This window comes from Hemibagrus wyckioides, linkage group LG20 (assembly GCF_019097595.1).
Source record: "Hemibagrus wyckioides isolate EC202008001 linkage group LG20, SWU_Hwy_1.0, whole genome shotgun sequence".
Classification (NCBI taxonomy): Eukaryota; Metazoa; Chordata; class Actinopteri; order Siluriformes; family Bagridae; genus Hemibagrus; species Hemibagrus wyckioides.
The window spans coordinates 11,028,940-11,048,197 of record NC_080729.1 but is presented as its reverse complement, the minus strand read 5'-3'; the positions used below and the strand labels follow the sequence as shown (position 1 = coordinate 11,048,197).

The 19,258-nt window shown below is 38.0% G+C and overlaps 1 protein-coding gene across 1 annotated transcript in view; it reads left to right on the top strand.

Annotated features, from left to right (window-relative positions):
* Positions 1-1,228: 1,228 nt before the first annotated feature.
* ece2a (endothelin converting enzyme 2a) overlaps positions 1,229-19,258 on the top strand; it is a 73,449-nt gene continuing 55,419 nt past the window's right edge. Inside the window, exon 1 of the mRNA XM_058417847.1 lies at positions 1,229-1,679. Coding sequence (XP_058273830.1) covers positions 1,520-1,679 — 160 coding nt within the window. The 5' untranslated portion in view covers positions 1,229-1,519. The remainder of the gene's footprint in view (positions 1,680-19,258) is intronic.

Genomic DNA, 19,258 nt, shown 5'->3' with positions numbered 1-19,258 from the left:
TGATTTAGTTTTATGTTAATTAGACTTGTAGAACAAAGTTTTGATAATTTATAATTTTTTCTTTATTGTTTTAGCACATAGAAAAGATACAGAGTCTTAAAACAGAAAAACCCCTTCCTCCATTAGTACCTTTATCCTGGTTAGGGTCATGGTAGAGCCGGATGCTTGGGAATACCCAGTATAGGCAGGGACATGTCCTGAATGGGATACCAGTCCATCACACAGCATCTCACACCTATTTCACACACTCATTCACACCTAGAGTCAATTTTGCATAGCAATTCATATGTTTTTGGGAGATGGGTGGAAACAAGAGAACCTAGTTTAATATAAATCAACATTTTTAATTTCATTCCACAGTGGCAAGGTGATTCAGGCTGATATTGAAATCTAACCAAATATTTTGAAATAATTTTGAATGATATTGAATTATTATTAAGCCATTACATGAGCTCCCGTTTTGTTTTTATGCCAGAATCGGACCTAAGGACAGAAATCATGTTTCGTCTGAGCACGTTCTGTTCAGGGGTCATAGTGTTTTTTTTAAGCATTTTATTTATTGCTATTATTCCTTGTTTTTCAACATTAAGATAAGTTACATTTTAAATCAAAACTGATGACCAGATGAAGTTTGGGGGCAGTGATGGTTCGAGTGGTTAAGGTGATAATAATGGCTTCGTATTCTTTCTGATTATAATCACATAACTGTAACTATAAGAATATCACATCTCCATACAGTTCATGTTGCATGTTACATATTTCCTGTGTTACCATAATGAAGGTATATACATTATTTACAAGAATTAAGTTCAAAATAAAAACAACAACAACAACACAGATTTATTTCATCTTTTACTGACTATATCAGATGGGTCAAATACACTTTGTTAGTATTTTTTGGTGGCAGTTAAGTTAAAATGCCCAGTTGTGAAGCTCAGTTTGAAAAGTCCTAAAGAAGCCATAGCTGTATAGAGGGCTGTGTGTTGCCATGGTAACGACAGACTGGCCGCCCTTAGTCGTCACTCAAATTGGTGAGGATGTATTTAAATATTCATGATGCAGATTTGTCAAGGTTGAACGACGTTCATTTTTTCCCCAAACATTTATCGATTCTGTGTTTTAATACCTTGTCAGTCGAACACCTAATATAGTTTATACGATACGACTCCTGAAAGACTTTTATATTGAAAGACTTTTATATTGAAACTTCTGACAGTGAGGTCAAAGGGCAAGCACATGGCTACACCTAGAGTGCATACTACAATACTAGTGTGTAAAATAGACCGCGTCCCCGTGTCCAGTAGTGATGATAGTGTAGTATTTTAGCGCACTGTTTAGTACAGCAGGATGGCAGCTTTACTGTGAGAGAAGCTTTAGTTTCATCTGGTTAATTTAGTCCGCAGCTCATTGATCACACTGTCGTGTTGTTGTGTACATTTGTGTAAAACACACACTTTCAGAAAACACTGACAACCAACTGCTAGTAAAGTAGCTGCGTTACCTGTTGCACCTGAGTATAATGGAGCATTTACCGGACTGTAATAAGAAATATAAAGACGTGGAGTACTGGAATGAACGCTACAAAACCGAGGAGACTTTTGAGTGGTTCGGGGACTTCGCTAAATTTCGCCATCTTCTGGTCCAGCATGTGGGTAAAGAGGAAAACATCCTGATGTTGGGTATGTCATCATCATTATCATCATAATCATTATTATTATTAATCAGCCAATATAATCTGGAGTGCAATGTGCTTTACTTAACATTCAGCCTGTATATTTAACACACGCAGACAGCAGGGGGCGCTGTAATAACAATTTTGAATAAATCGCCTATCCGGAGTGCAACAAAATTAAATAGAGGGTTATAATATGTGGTGGGTTAGGGTTAGTGCTTACTGAAGTATTTTTTTTTTGTCTTACATACAACAAAAATAGTCTTCGAGTTCTGCAGCAATAAAATATAAAATAAATATATATATTTTATAAAATAAATAAAATAATCTGATTAGAAAACAAGCTAGAAATAAGCTTAAGAGGAGAAAACTGTCATCTTGTATTAAAAAAACCATCAACCTTCTTAAACTTCACTATATTGCCAAAAGTTTTGGGACACCCCTCCAAATCATTGAATTCAGGTGTTGTTTTTCAGGGATTGGCCCCTTAGTTCCAGTGAAAGAACTCTTAATGCTTTAGCATACCAAGACATTTTGGACAATTTTATGGTCCCAACTTTGTGGGAACAGTTTGGGGATGGCCCCTTCTTGTTCCAACATTACTGCGCACCAGTGTACAAAGGAAGGTCCATAAAAACATGGATGAGTGAGTCTGGTGTGGAGGAACTTCACTGGCCTGCACAGAGTCCTGACCTCAACCTGATAGAACACCTTTGGGATGAATTAGAGCGGAGACTGAGCAAAACTGGGATGTCTTCCTTCCCTTGAACATGAATGTAATTGGCCCACCCTTTGCAGCTATAACAGCTTCAACTCTTCTAGGAAGGCTTTCCACAAGGTTTATGAGTGTGTTTATGGGTATTTTTGACCATTCCACTAGAAGCACATTTGTGAGGTCAGACACTGATGTTGGACGAGAAGGCCTGGCTGACAGTCTCTGCTCTAATTCATCCCAAAGATGTTCTATCAGGTTGAGGTCAGGACTCTGTGAAGTTCCTCCACACCAGACTCACTCATCCATGTCTTTATAGACCTTGCTTTGTGCACTGGTGCACAGTAATGTTGGAACAGGAAGGGGTCATCCCCAACACCTGAATTCAATGATTTGGAGGGGTGTTCCAAAACTTTTGGCAATAAAGTGTACGTCTAATTTGATCTGATTGTAATATAGACATCCAGGTTAATATGTGGCTAATCCAAATACTTCAGTACATCAGTACCAGTCAGGACATTTATTGCAATTTATACACCAGTGATAGTGAATTCTCATACCTGATTGGTCAAAGTGTGTTGATTCATTTTCTTTGAAAACATGGAAACATCAGGTTGGGACACACTGCATCCTCATTATTGATTAATTTCATGTGATGATACACATGCCGAAGTGTATTGTTCTTTATTAATTTCATTGTATTGCTATTAAGCTTTTATACTCATCAACTCAAAGCTGTGCATTCTGTATTTGTCTGTTGTCACTCTTTAAGAATAGCAGTTTGTCAGTAGTTGCAGTATGTCATCATTTCTCTTGTGACGATCTAGTACCCTGTTTCAGTTCCAGCTTGGTGTCAGTAGCCCAGTTCTGAGAGTTTAGGGATGTTGGGCTGGAGGACATTGGGTTAAGATTAAGATTTGCTGCAAGTCTTATACATTTAAGTCATATAGCTCCGTCAGGTAGTTTTGATGCTACAAATGAACTCTAGGGGGCAGTGTTTGTCTGACTGCATCTTATTGCAGGTGTAGTGAAATCTGTGTATTCACCCTCACAGCATTCTTCTGTGTTTGTACAGAGTGTGAACAAATGACATGCTCTCGTGTTACCTTTTCCCTGTTGCTACAATGCAGCATCAGCATTTCTTCAGACAGCTTGTTCTGTCCCCCACTGACACAAATACAAGTTAGACATGCACTCAAAGCTCCCTAAGGTCATAAACAGCATTGGGATTTTCCTCTGATGTCCTCTTGACCAACATGGCAACAGTAACAACAGGAAAATGTGTGTATAAAAAATTCTGCACTAATTTCACATCAACAGGCGGCCACTGATTTTGTACCTGACGTGCATGACACAGAGGTGTGATATTATTGACGAGTGACATTTGAATTGAGATTTTCTCCATTTATGCAATTATGTGATTTCTTCTAATTTTGTTTTCTTATCCTGTCATACACATCCTCTCAATAAACAGCTTACAAGCTTAGAAGAAGTAACACAGATTGTTGTGAATGTGTCTAAGTAAGTTCCTTTGTTAATTTGCCTACAAACCCTAGCAGGTCACATCTAGAATCTAAATAAAACAACCGGTTATCAAACCGATCAGTGGATTATTTAATGTGTGTTTAAGAAGGTAGATTTAGGATTGTTTACATTTTGGTTACTATGAGTGTGAATATAGTGACAGACAATCCTTTTGTGTCCTGTGAAATTTTAGTTTTATACAGTAATGATTTCAAAGTGTGTTCCAGTTGTAATGGTTTTATAGCGATTTATAAAAGTAGAACACATTAGGCTTGACTGAAACACTGCTATAACATGGTGCAGCTTTAATAAACATATTAAACATGTTGAGTTTTTGGTAAATTTGTCAATGCTAAAATGTATTCCTGCACTGCAGCTGCACTGGCATGTTTTCACATTTTGAGCACTTTTGTAGCCAGAAATATCATATATACCAAATCTTTATAGTCAGGTGTTATGTTTCTCAGTTAGTCATAATGAAAAGTTGTAATTTGCACATTGCAGAGTCTGAACTGGTGTCTTGGTGTTTTACAAACTTATATATGTCAGGGTAGAGTTTTAGCTGTTGTGCAGCCTGGGTTTTACCTCAAGGCTCACTTTTAGTCATCTGAGAATTTAGAGAAGCTTTAAACCACTCAGCATTTGGGTGCTATATAGAGAGATGCTCAGTGTGGAAGAGGATGCTTCAGTTTGTCCTCTGTACCTCTGGATGACCCAATACAGGTGTGTGACATAGGAAATACAGTGTTTGTATGCATTAAGAGGAGTGTTTGCCAGGCTGAACATGTGCCTCTGCAGTAAAATATGCATTGTTCAGTATACATATGAAAAAATCGCGTGTCTTCCAATTTCTTCTCCCCACTCACATATTTCTGCACTCACATAAAATCTGATTGTTCTATAATCTCCCACCTCCAAGCCCACGCACAGATTCAGTCCTACACATAAACACACACACACACTCCACAGCCCTGCTCTCTGTGCCTACATCGAGCTGCAGTAGGAGAGAGCAGCTCTCCTTAACACATGTGCCTCCAGTGTACCCAGCCAACACACTTTTTTATGGAGGGAACGAGGGAGGAATACAAATCGTGAGTTGTGAGAGAAATGAGTGAGCAGGCAGTAGGAGGACTGACAGTAGGGGACACATGAAGAGGACGAGGGAGAAAGGGAGAGCCTGCCACAGTGTCATTAGTGTCTCCCAGTGAGAATGCAGAGAGATGAGAATTGGATATCAGCCTTAGACAGCTACATTAATATTACACACAGTCATCAGGGAGGTAACTGAGGGAAATGGAAAAGAAATGAAAGACAGAGTGGAAAAAAAAAAAAAAGAGAGAAGTATAAAACAGATGGAAGCTGGAGCTGCTGCTGTTATGCATCACTGTTCAGACAGGAATTTTACCTTTGCCTGTAAAGCTGCTTTAAAATAATCAGTTCTTAAAATTTTCAAAGGATTATATACAATACCAATATCAGTTTAACTCCACATGCAAGAACGCTATTAATAATTTAATTTTAAACTTTGTAATTTTTATTCCATGTTTTTATATTTCTGTAAAGCTGCTTTTTGAGACAATGTCCATTGTTAAAAGTGCTATATAAATAAATTTAATTGACAAAAAAAAAAATTTGTGCTTGACGCTAAGCCTTGGTTTGTCAGTTTCCGCTACATCATGAGTACATATGGCGTGCGACTGCTGTTCATTGATTATAGTTCGGCATTCAGAACATCCCTGCTAAGCTCATCAACAAGCTTAATGCTTAAGCCCCAGAAACCCACCTGTGCAATTGGATACTGGGGTTTCTGACTGGCAGACCCCAGGAAGTGAAGACTGTCAACTCTGAACACAGGCAACCCACAACGATGTGCTCTCAGCCCCCTACTGTACTCTCTTTAAATCTCAAACACCAGTCACTACCGTCCTGTCTCTTCCCCAATGAGACAGACTACAGGGATGAGACCAGCATGCTGTAACAGTAATGTATGTCTCAGAGTCTAAAACTAAGGAGATCATCAGAGATTTGAGGAAGATGCAGGAGGGAGAGCTTGTGTCGTTATACATCGAAGGTGCTGTTGTGGATAGAATCACCAACTTCAAGTTCCTAGGTGTGCACATCACTGACAACTTTGCTTGGATTTGCAAGGTTAGCCCATCAGAGTCTTTACTTCCTAAAGAGGCGCAACAAACCTGGTCTGCCCTGTAACACACTCACAAGCAAACTCAGGAACTTAGAGGACATCTACCAGACATGCCTACAGAAGACTACAAAATATTAAATTAAATATTATGGCGGACTTTAGTCATCTAGCTCACAACCTGTTCGTCAAGCTACCGTATGGTAGTTAATAATAATAATAATAATAATAATAATAATAATAATAATAATAATAATAATAATAATAATAATAATAATAATAGAACACCTTTGGGATGAATTAGAGAGGAGGCTGTGACCCAAGCCTTCTCATCCAACATCAGTGCCTGACCTCTCAAATGCGCTTCTAGAGGAATGGTCAAAAATTCCCATAAGCACTCTCCTAAACCTTGTAGAAAGCCTTCCCAGAAGAGTTGAAGCTGTTAGAGCTGCAAATTCATGTTCATGTGAAGGCAGACGTCCCAGTTTTGGCCTGGCTCACAGTCTCCTCTCTAATTCATCCCAAAGGTGTTCTATCAGGTTGAGGTCAGGACTCCTCCACACCAAACTCACTCATCCATGTCTTTATAGACCTTGCTTTGTGCACTGGTGTGCAGTCATGTTGGAACAGGAAGGGGTCATCCCCAAACTGCTCCCAGAAAGTTAGGAGCATGAAATTGTCCAAAATGTCTTGGTATGCTGAAGCATTAAGAGTTCCTTTCACTGGAACTAAGGGGCCAAACAACACCTGAATTAAATGATTTGGAGGGGTGTCCCAAAACTTTTGAAAATATAGTGTAAGTTTGCATATTCTTTTTTAATGTGACAAGAAATATATATTACATATACACCATATTCAAACCCATGCTGAAAAGTAACTATAATTCTGTTGCCATCAATAAAGCAATTCTGATCCCAAATAAAGATGTCCGTTTTGTAAGATTTTCTTCATCTTTCTACATCATTGGCGTCGCTAGGCCATTTTTAGGGGGGCTTTAGCCCCCCTAACATTTCTACTCAGCCCTCCTAAAATTCTGCTATTCTCCATAAACTCTACACAAATTGGTGATCGCTTCAGTCCCCTTTAAATTTCATATGAAAATGGCGGCAGACTTCGGCTCTTCCCCGTCTTTCAATCCGCAGACCGCGGCATTGCTGAGCGAGGATCAGAGGACGTGTGTGTGTGTGTGTGTGAGAGATCAGGAAGACTCGTATTTGGCTTGTTCAGTACTCAAATGTTATACACATCTATGCAATACAGTGGAATGCTGCAATAAGTTTACCATCCTAACCTGTTAGTCAAACCTTTATTTTAATATTTTTATTTATTTATTTTTTACTATTATACCCTCACTGGGGACTGAGCCCCCCTTAAATGAAAATCCTAGAATCGCCCCTGCTTGACATCATCTTGGTTTCTCTGACTGCTGAAGCCATAGTCCACAAACATGTATGGGGATGTCCACAAGACCTTCCCAAGAACCATGAAGGCTGTTATGTTACCATGGGAAACCATGAAGGCTGTTAACTGGGCACAACAAAAAAGTATCCAGAGACTTACAGTAACATCAAAGTAACTGTAAAATTATCTAGCAAGTACTGGTCACTCTCTATAATGTTAATTCTATCGTATTCTTCACATGTCTAGGCTGTGGGGTAAGGTCATGATGGAAGCCCTTTCTCACAGAAAACATCCAAGCTCAACTCAGTCACCCCAAACAAACTGTGTGGTAAAATGTGTTGTGATCTGCTGAAACCAGAGAAGACTTGGGCATAAGTTTTGGGCATAATTTTAAAAGATATCTTGGGTGCAAAAACAAAACAGCTTATCAGCCAACAACACCATATCCACAGTGGAGCATGGTAATGGAGGGATTCTTTTCAGCTGGGACTGGACTGGATAGAGGGAATCATGTATATGTGGACCAAATGAACCGCTGTGGTGACCCTGAACAGGGAGCAGCTGAAAAAACAACATAAAAAAAACAAGTGTAAATGTACTATAATTCATTGTTATTGAGCAGCGATAAAGCACACTTTACATTAAGTTAAGATGTTAGTGAGTTGCAGAATGTGTTGGCTGTGAGCTCAGAGGCTGCTACTGTCACCTGAAATATGTGTATTTTTGCAGGAATAATTACAGAGGTGCTGGATATGTCAGATTAGTCAAACAGACCCTCCAAAAAGCAGAAATATTCTGACTTTGTAATACATGTCCCCACTGCCAATACTCCAGTGCTTCAGAGTAGGCACAAATATTCTTATTTCTTACTTCTAGGTGTTGAACTGTCCACAGTGATTTTTTGAACAATTGGCAGTGAAGCCATGGAAAATGACTAGGAACACAAAAGTTTGTTTTTGACTGAAATGTGGAGATATTTTCTTGTCAACCAAGAACTACAATGCAACAATGCAATTTCCTATTCCAAACAAGAATACTGTAGTGTTACCTATGGGATTTGTTAAGTTGCTAAGTAGTTAGCTAACACTGCTCTCACACAGTAACGTTAACATTAATTGTTTCGTACTAGAGCTGCGTTTTAGGATTAAATTGCTCAGTCTGAAAGCAGCTATGGATGTACACAGGTTAGCACATTAGCTTTCAAACCACTATGCTGTTTTTTTCCCAGCATGTTTCTGAACATTTCAAATGTCTATAGTACGTGTGGAATTTTTGAATACAAGCTGCTCATGTGGGGTTTTACTTCTTGTCTAGTGCAGAACGTTCCTGAATGACTAAGCTAAGACTTATTAACAGTGCTTCCAGCATCAGCTATTGCTTTAAGCAACGGTTGCCTAGGGAACGTGTGATCTTAGTGATGATGTAATGTTTCACCACTGACCCGATCTGACATTGTCATTTTGGGTGTTTTGTCCCCTTAGACTTCTCTTATCATCAAGATGTAATGAGATCCTTTTTCTCATTCTCTCTCCTTTGCACTCCATTCATTCAGGAAAAATGTATAATTCAGTGGGGAGCAATTCTTAGGGTCTGCTGCAGCCTGAGGCTCTGTATTTCTGAGTCTGTGGAGTGTCTAGTACATAGGATGGTAGCTGGGTACTCTCTCTCTCTCTCTCTCTCTCTCTCTCTCACATGTTCTCTAGGTCTCTCTGTTTTGAACATGCTGTCTCTCCTCAGGTTTAGTGAAGCGTGTAATTCAGTGGAGAATGCGTCAGAGGATCTTTAGCCTGAGACTCCTCATACTGTGGAGTAAATGGAAGCAGCTATGTACGTCACAGCAACAGGTAGTGGGCTTGGTTACGTTACTGGTGTTGCATGGTTACCCCCAGAGACAGCGTAATAACATCACTGCCTCACCCATCACTGCTGATTCAGTGCTACTACACAAATCAGATGTGGTGCTAAAAAGTAAAAGCTTTTTTTGGTAATGCTTTTGTAAAGAATCTACCATCCCAGTTTTTTGATACCTCTGTATCTAATGGCAGTAAGGGTTATGCACACTGTTTTTTGCTTATTTGATACACTGTGTTATATAGAAGAACTGAGGGCAAGAAGCCTTTATTATCACCACACATACATTACAGTAAAGAGGAATTCTTTTTCCCAGCTGATGAAGTTGGGGTCAGAGTGCAGGGGCAACTGTGATGTAGCTGGGTTAAGGGATCAGTTGGGTTAAGGGATCAATTGCCCCGTTTGATAGTGTTTGATACTGTATTTACACATAAATAGGCACCTAACTTAATCATCTATGAGGGAGATGAGGCACGGATGTTGGGTAGGGAAGCCTGGGGCACAGGTCACACAGATTCTTTCACTCCAACCATGGCAAACAGTCTTCATAGATCTCACTATGTGCTCGAGGGTATTGTTGTGCCGGAACAGTTTTGGCCCCCTTAGTTCTAATGAAGCGAAATCTTAAAGCTCCAGTATACAAAGATATTCTAGACAATTGTGTCCAGTCAGCTGTGGTTGGCCACAGTAGGAGGAAGATCCACGTATGGGTGAGATGGGCACATGTCCAAATACTTATGGTGTATGCATATGCAAACAAAGCCAAAATAGGCTCATTATCATAATAATAATAAAAGTATAATACTAGTATATATTATATATTTAAAATAATAATAATACACATTTAAATTCTAACCATTAAGAACAAATTCGTTCAGAGATGCCATGAACAATGGCAAAGCCCATCAATCCCTGTTGTTCCATACTGTGTTAAGTAAATAAGTTAACACTTGGAATGTAACAATTAAAAAAAGGTGTGTTCTTTCTTTGCTAACTTAGCGGGTGGAAAATTAGCAGCAAATGAAGCTAAATTTAGCATGACCGGGCCACTGCTGGAGAAACAGCTGATTTCTGCCCTGGCAATTATGGTAAATGAAAATGACCCCAAGGATCATGATATTGTAAGTTAAGCTGTAGCCAGCAATTATATAAATATACACACCAATTGGTGTTTTCTCCTTAACATCTATAACATAGACCTCCCTTGGAGCAGCAGGTTTGGTAGCAAACATAAAGGAAAATATTCACCAGCATTTCATAGTTCTTTGGTTTCAGGCATTTATTTCAGCTATATTTCTATAATTACATAACAGAGGTTCATAGGTTGTGAGAACAGGGCAGTACATTGGCACAGCATGGAGCGTCACAGCCCTAGGGTCTGTTGCGGCCTTTTGTCCTGAGTTTACAGTATGTATTTGATTTGTTCATAGAATTTGAGGCACTTAAGTCAAACCATAGCATTTCTGTAGTTTTTTTTAAATAAGAAATTTTAATTCAGTAAAATGAATGATATTATGTATTGAAGTATTGATCTCCTGGTGCTGTGTTCTTGTGTGTGTTTTTGCACATAGAATAGACAGCAAATACTACTATTCAGCATTTTTTCTGTTTAGTGATTTGTATGTCTTAGGTGAAACAAGATCAGTTAGTATTCGAGAGCCTCCTCGGGCACGGTGAGTGTGTGAAGTCTCAGTGTTTACAGCATTGAGTTGCGTGTCCTCAGATGTTTTTTTCCGCACAGTCAGAGGACAAACTTACATTCATTACCCTTAGTGCTGACAGTGTGGAAAGAGTGGTGTGTGTTTAAGAGTGTGTGTGTGTGAGAGAGAGAGTGTGAAAGTGTGTGTGTGTGTATGTGTGTAAGAGGCTGCAGCTGGCTTTTGATGCTTTTCCCTGCACAGTTTTCTAGATCTTACACTTTGTCTCTATTCTTCATACCGTCTCTATTATTCCTTATTCTCTTTTCTCCTTTTACTTGTTCTTTTCCTTCATTAAAACACACTTAATTAGTTTAATTTTACATTTACAGTTAAGGCATTAAGCAGATGCCATTAACACATTTAATTAATTTATCTCCATTGTTCCATTGTTCTAATTGTTCCAACTAAGCAGTTGCAGATTTAGGACCTTGCTCAAGGGCCCACTAGTGGCACACAATGAGTCCAAATGTTAGGACAAAATTTACACAGGGTTCAGTGTACAGTCACACTTCTGATGTGTCAGTGTCTAGACCACTGACTTCAAATGGAAACACATTTTTGGAATGATATGGGATAATGTGTCCACTGTAACTCAAGGTTATGAAATTTTAATGTATGTGCTTACTTTATGCTGTTTTATCCCATGTTCTATTTGCTATTTTGAGGTGTAATTGGTATTGGTAATTGTGTTTGCTCTCTCATAATGCAAATGCAAATGCAAAAAAAGGCTTATCAATATTGCAAAAAACAAAACAAAAAACCCATTTTTTTCAACATTATTAATGGTTCTTAATTACAATGATGTTTTTTGTATTAGAAAATTCATTACAAAATTAATTCATTTGAATGGACTTGGAAAATGTATCTGTGCAAAATAATAACAGCAACATCTATAGCTAAAAGTGCAAAGAAAGGTCTTTTAAATAAAGAATATTGAAAGAAAGACTGAAAAAATTGTTTGCACCAGTTTCTATAGATGGCGCTATTACTATTTTTGCACAACTTGGTGAACCCTCCTTCCTCAACACAGAAAATGGGGACCATGTCTTTCGTGACATGAAAAACCACAGCAGAAATACCACTTAGATCTGAGTTCTTTCCCTATTGACAACGAAAACACTCTTACCTTTGAGTTTTACTGTAAAATGTTAAATGAGTCAAATATTAACTTTACATTAACCAACATGCAGACATATTTGATATGAAATACTGTCGAAACTATTTAGGAAGGAAAATAAAAAACATTCATCTGAGTTAGCTGCCTAGCCTGGTTCCTACAAACTACAAACATGGGGCATGTTGGGATTTCTCAAACCCAGTACTCAGGATATTCTAAATCCAATGTACTTACAGAAGCAACAGACCTGTTAATATCAGGCATCACCTCATATTAAACTTACTCTTTGATACTAAAAACTGCACATCATTAACCAGGCTGCTAGGAAGCATGCAGTACTCACTGCAATGCTGACCTGCCAGTAACAAGCAATCTTTTGCACTAAATGTTTATAAGGTATAATTGTCTTCCTGGTTCCTGCACAAGTTATTAGCGTATTATTTGTATTATTGATAATGAGAATAATAATTATTCATTTTTAAATTATTTGAATTATTTTACAAGTTAAAATATTATTTATATTATATTAATAAATAGCTATTCATATTGCTATTTAACATATTATTTATTAACATTTTCATTACTATATCTCATTGCCATTATTTATTATATCATAATTGTTCCACTCTATTTAATGCACCCTGAACTGCATCCAGCTGCTATTTCTCAAACTGTAATATAAATTACCCCTGAGCCGACTGTTTCCGCTTAACGTGCAATATTGGACCATTAGGTGTAATCTTGGAAGGTAATTGTGACGTCCTGATTGTGATATTCGTGTTGAATTAATGTATCGTGTTGTGCCAAAAAAAAGAAAATGTGTCAGATTCTGATCTAATGCTCGTTCTGAATAGCACATTAGTCTGTATTTCTGTCCGAGGTCTGAGAACCACTGTGTGCAATTTCAGTATTAAATCCTCACTATGTTCACACTATTCAACTCAGAATATGGAGTGAAGAATGCGACCATGAAGGAGTTGTCTACTTTTGATTCAGAAATATGAAGTCATGTAGATTGCAATATAAACAGAAAAATAATCAGTAAAATATTTTTTGCTGTTCTTCTGAAAGGATACATGATGCACCTAAATGGGTGTGTACCCACATTGGCAGAATAATTGGTTATGAAACTGTGATTTCTATATTAGGCAAGAAAGAAATCATTTCTTTAGGGGGAAAAAAATCATTAAGATTTTAGCATCTACTGCGAAGCCCTTCTTTGTTTTTCTTTTTTTCTCCCTGTATCTGCCTCTATTGCTCAACAGCAGCTTCTACATATCTCCCCTTATCTCTCTATATATCTGTATCTCACTCTGTCTTTTTCTGCACTATTAAACATTGGATATTGTGATAGATGATGTGAGTTAATGATGGATAAACAGATGAACAGTGGCTTTGTGCATGAACGAAGCAGATAAACCCTGCACCATTGATCATTAGACAGCATATGAATAGGCTGCAATGCTCATACAGTGTGATTCTACAAACAGCACATATCTCCTCCCAGCATAACACCCTGCAGTTGTAGCGTGGAGTGCAGATGGCGTCGTGTCAGGCAGGAGTACAGCCACACACTTTATGAATGAACAAATGAGTGAACGTGAGAGAAAAAGAGCTTGAGGATGAATGAGTGGGCTGCCCAGCAGAGTGTGTGTATTGAGTGAGTGAATGTGTGCGTTTTGTGCAGTTTCCATGGCATCAGCCCTACCCACCCTGTTGCTTTGTTCACTTTCCTCTCCTCCTCTCATCTGATTGGCTGAGATGAGAGAGTGCAGAAGATGCCGCAGTCTTTTGGGGTTATCCCCCCTCTCTCACACATTCACAAATCCCCCTCATCTCTGCTGTGCTGTGATTTATGAATGAGTGTTAGTGTACGACTGCCTCTATACAGTATGTGACTATGAATTTGTTTACATTTTTCCTCTGTCAATCTTATTTCTATTAGTGTTCATGAATAAATGATATAGTTAATTAATAAGTGTGTGTGTGTGTAGTGTGTGCATTTTCAGCCGCAGTCCCCTGCCCATTTTAAACTCATAAGTATGCTGGTCAGGGAGACCCTCCTCCCTTCTTGTCTCTCGTTTGGTCTCTTTTTTCTGTCCTTATCTTTCTCTACTGTATAGAGCATTAAAGCTGCTGTAAACACTGCTGGTAATCCTGACGTAGATAACAAAAAACCCCTCCTTTCAATTCCATGTTCTCTGTCTAAACCCATTTTCTAAGCTACATTAAAGAAAACAATATTGCAACTAAACACTGGTGGACCTTTTCTGTTGTATTGCAGCTGTTATGTTGCATCTCTCTCTCTTGCTCTCTCTAAAATTATATATATATATATATATATATATATATATATATATATATATATATATAATATATTACTGGGGTGTGCTTCATTATAAACGTATTACATTTTTTAAAAAAATATTTAATTGTACTCATTTAGCCTCAGGAGCATTAGAGAGAGGTCAGGCACTGATGTTGGGTTGTTGTTGAGGGAGGCCTGGCATGAAGTTGGCATTCCAGATCATCCCAAATATGCTTAGTGGAGTTAAGGTCAGGGCTTTGTGCATGCCACTTGAGCTCTTCCAGATACAATCTTGGCAAACCAAGAAATGTTATTAACCTGGCGTCATGGACCTCGCTTTGTGCTCAGGGGCATTGTCATGATGAAACAGGTTTGGGCCTCTTGGTTTAACCGAAGTAAAAAATTTTTGCTATAGCATCCAGACAACATTGTGACAAAAAGCACAAACATGGATATCATGGTTATGTGGCCTCATACATTTGGCAGTATGTTGTGTTTTAAACTCCTTATTAGTGTAGTGGACAGTATCTCCACCTGTCACACAGGAGACCAGGGGTCAATCCCCTGACAGGCTCTGGGTTGTTGACTGGAAGATCGGGGTTCAAACCCCAGCACCTCCAAGCTGCCACCGTTGGGCCCTTGAGCAAAGCCCCCAACCCAACCTGCTCCAGGGGCGCTGCATCATGGCATGGATATGTGAAGAAAAAATGTATGTGTGACAAATAAAGACAACTTAACATGCTTAAACCAGGGTTTCTTTTTTTCTTTTAATAATAACAATGAAATTCACATTCTTTATCAAAAAAGTGTTAAATGTAATACTTCACCAAATCAGTCAATAAATAATGTAATTCTTGCATTGCCAGTGTCACTAGCTCAAGAGCAAGTAGGTCTATAAGTAACGTCAACATAAATCTTATGACAGTTTTTAATAAAAATGTGTTCTGAAAGTGAAATTTGCAGCAATAAAAAACTCCATAAAGTGGCTCCATTAAGTATTAGTATTTACATTTAATTAATGTTAATGGCTAAGTTCCTAAAATGTGGAAAGTATTATGTTCATTTAATAAATCTTAAGTGGGGGGTTCTGTGGATTTTTAAAAAAAAATTAATTAATTGTAAAGTTTAAGGAGTCCATGGCTGCCAGGTTTGAGAACCTCTGATGGGGCTTGCTGTAGAGGATAATTGAGATTCTAAAGGGTGATTTATTCAAGGACAAGACTTAATCTGGGCTGGAAAATGGCCCAACACAATCTACCAGAGAAGGAGAGGAAGAATGATGAGGCATGATACTTGGACTGGAGGTTAAGAGAGACTGGAATGTTGGAGTGAATGTGAATTTATTTGTAATGGTGCAGGTTTTATTACCGCAATGGTGTGTTTTCAATTCAAGCAGAGTGGCAGTGCAACAGATACACACATTTTTCAGCTCCTTTTGTTACAAAGGTCCACATGTTAAATTCCTCTAATTTTTCCAGGTTTGTCCTTTAATAATCTTCTTTCTCTCTGACTTCTTATATTCCTTTTGTAATATTTGAGAGTGTAGAGGGTTGTGCTCTAGTATAAGATAGTCAAGGTTAATGATATTTAAATCTAGCAGCAACTACTGAAACTCTAGCCTGCATTAAGGTAAGTGCTATTTAAGGTTACTCAGATGCATAAAAATCTGTCTGCAATAACAATCATTCATATCACACAACTGTAATTTTTAAGTATTCAGGCTTCTACCAGTAAAGGTTTCTACTATGGATAAAAAAGTAAATGAGTCAGAGACATGAATCCTGATTACTTTGGTTTGTGTATGGGTCGGAAAAAGAAAGAGAAGTCTGCATAAGTACTTCTGTCACTATCACTGTGTGTGTGTAAGAGAGTGTCACTATCAGTGCATGTAAACAGGGAAGATTTTAGGAGTGTTGGAACTAACTGTAACATCACAATTGAGTGACAGAGCGATGATCTGACACCTTTTATGACCAATGTGTGTGTGTTTGTGTGCGTGTAAGTGTAGGCACAAGTGCTAACACTGTAAGAACACTTGTACTTGAGAACTGTGCACTGGATCTGTGTATTAAGGGCTCTTGCATACAGGAGTGACTTTTGAGAAGTCCAAGAGGGAATAAACATCTTGGAAAAGAGCAGCAAAATGAGCGGGCTCTAAAACTGAGAAAGGTCTGGAGTATAAAATGTTGACGGCAGATGATGCAACTGAAATTTGTACCCTTGTGACATTCTTGTCAGATCCCACTGGTCTGTTGTAGTTGCTGAGCGATGAGCAATGTTTTGGGCTGTTGTCTAGTCCCTTTCCTTGATAGACAGACTCCACAGGACTCGACCCTGCTAGGAACCTGAGAGTGTGCAAACCTTTTATACCCATTGTATGTGACATTATAAGGTCAACTTTTTTTTAACAATTTTTTGGGGATGTATGCACATATTATGCAGGTGATTCTCACCAGCCCTGACAGAGGACAGGAGGAGTGAAAAAGAACCGTTTACCATTTTTGGCTGACACAGGATAGTGTAATTATAGACAACTGTAATTATATCCTCTTTCAGTTCATACTAAATTACTTGTATCTAGCTTTTTTGCAGATACTGAAAGTGGGGCAAGGGAAAGGCACATGAGATTGTTGAATGGGAAAACAGTGTGTGTTTGCATCATGTGTGTGCATAGTAGATATGTACAGGGGAGATAAATATTGAGTTATGTCTGTTTGCATTGAAAGCGCAGGCAGATATTGACTCATCTCACTGATTACTGTGACTGCTTGTACTCACAGGGTCTCTGTGGGTTGCTTCATACTGCTGTGTCTCTTAAAGCTACTGTTCCCTAATTTCTCTCACTTTCAGTCTTTAAACAGCACTCCTAACACACCCCCTCCTAATGTTTTTCTCTGCCAGCATACAATCTGTTTTCACATCTGTTTAGCTCACATTTTAGTCTACTTGATGTCATTACTTTATATTTAACATGGGAAAAGAATATGTGGCTTATTAAATATTATGTTGGAGCTGGTTGAATGAACTAGTGACAATGTGAAGGTGGTTTCCTCTCATATGCATCTCTACTGATCACAGCATTAGCTTTGTAATTTAATGTATTTCTATGAAGTCATTACAGTTGATTATAATATCTAAATTCATGGCATTATGTGTAGTCTTATAAGCAAATTATGAAAAATATAATCATATAAGCGAAATATGCACAAGAGGTGGTCTCCTGTGTACGTTATAGCATATATGGCACAAACTTGTACATCAAAAAATACATTGTTGTGACATGAATACGTCAGTCTGAGTGACAGATCCACCCCTATTCTGTTTGCTTATATTTATGTTTTTAGTATCCTGCTGGCTGTTCACATTTCTGCTACATCATCACAGGTATTCGAAAATTTCTAGCTTTCTATTTATTCACCAATGTTTTTTTTTTTTTTTTTTTTCCTGAAAACCCATCTGCTCAGTCAGCAGAAATGGGAATCCTAAGGAGAGAAAAGCTACACTTGGGGAAAGCTCATTACTTAACTCTTAAAGAAAGTACACTGAGTATGCAACGAAGATGTCATGTCACAATATGGGAAGCACAAATATCCTGAAGTCTTGCTCAATGGAGAACTCAGAGTTGAGATCCTTAACCTGACTCTAGGTGTGCCTGTGCATGTTTGTGTTTTTGTTTGCAGGATTTATTAAATGAATGTTAATTATCTGGGGAGGATCAGTATCAGTTGTGTGAGAGCAGTATGCCGCTGCTGATTTCAGCTTTTGTTGACTTGCCCTCAAGGCTTAGACTTGCATATAAGGTTTTATGAATGACCGCTTGTAACACAGATGAATCTTAAATACACACTTGTACTTATTTTATGTAATTAGTTTTCTTTCAACTGTTCACAAATATTATCAGCTTGTCAGGTACATAGTATGCTAGAATATCAGTTGTTTTTTCTGACTAGCAGAATCATGTAATTAGTTCTTTCTTTTCTCATGTATAGATAATATAGTTGGCTAATATATAATATAACATCAAATATTTAAGATTATATGCATAGAAGCTATATTAATATGTGTAGTACAAATATAACCACTGTAGTGCAGAAATAAGTTTTGCACATTATGTGACGCATTCAGGATTGCAAAAAATCTGGTTCAGAAAAAGCTGAACATCACGCCATTGTCAGCATGGTGTCATGCCAAAGTAAGTTTGGTAAGTGATTGTAAGAGTCATTGAATATGTATGAACCATTCACTGGGAAGTGATATTGGTGTCTATGTCTGTGTGAGAGAACAGGTGTCCAGTCTAGCAGTGTATGCTGAAAAAGTGTTTGAGTTAATAGGTGACAGTTTGTACTAGGCAGGTTGTGTTAAAAGTGTTTCATTTCTTTCCATTGTTTGTTGCTTTAAAAAGGAAACTGCACCTAACAGCAACTGGCTTTTAGGCAAATTCAGGCCTCTAGGTTTAATTCCCTTATCAATAAATCCAATACTTAACAGTCAGTCCATGACAATCAGTCCATGACAAGCCCTTGTGTTTTGGTAGTATTGGATTTATTGATAAGTGAATATACAGGAATGTCATCAAGAAGAAGATGGATGGTCACAAACCATCAAGCAAAGCTGAGCTGTTTGCGTTTTTGCAAAAAGAGTGGTATAAAGTTTCCCAACAGCAATGTGAAAAACTGGTGGAGAGCATGGAGCCAAAACACATGCAAATCGGGGTTATTCCACCAAATACTAATTTCTTAATGTTATTTAGCTGAAGCATTAACACAATTTGTTTACAAATTATTTGCAGTTTGTTTTATTTGAGTTATTAAAGCTCTGCAAATACTGCATGAT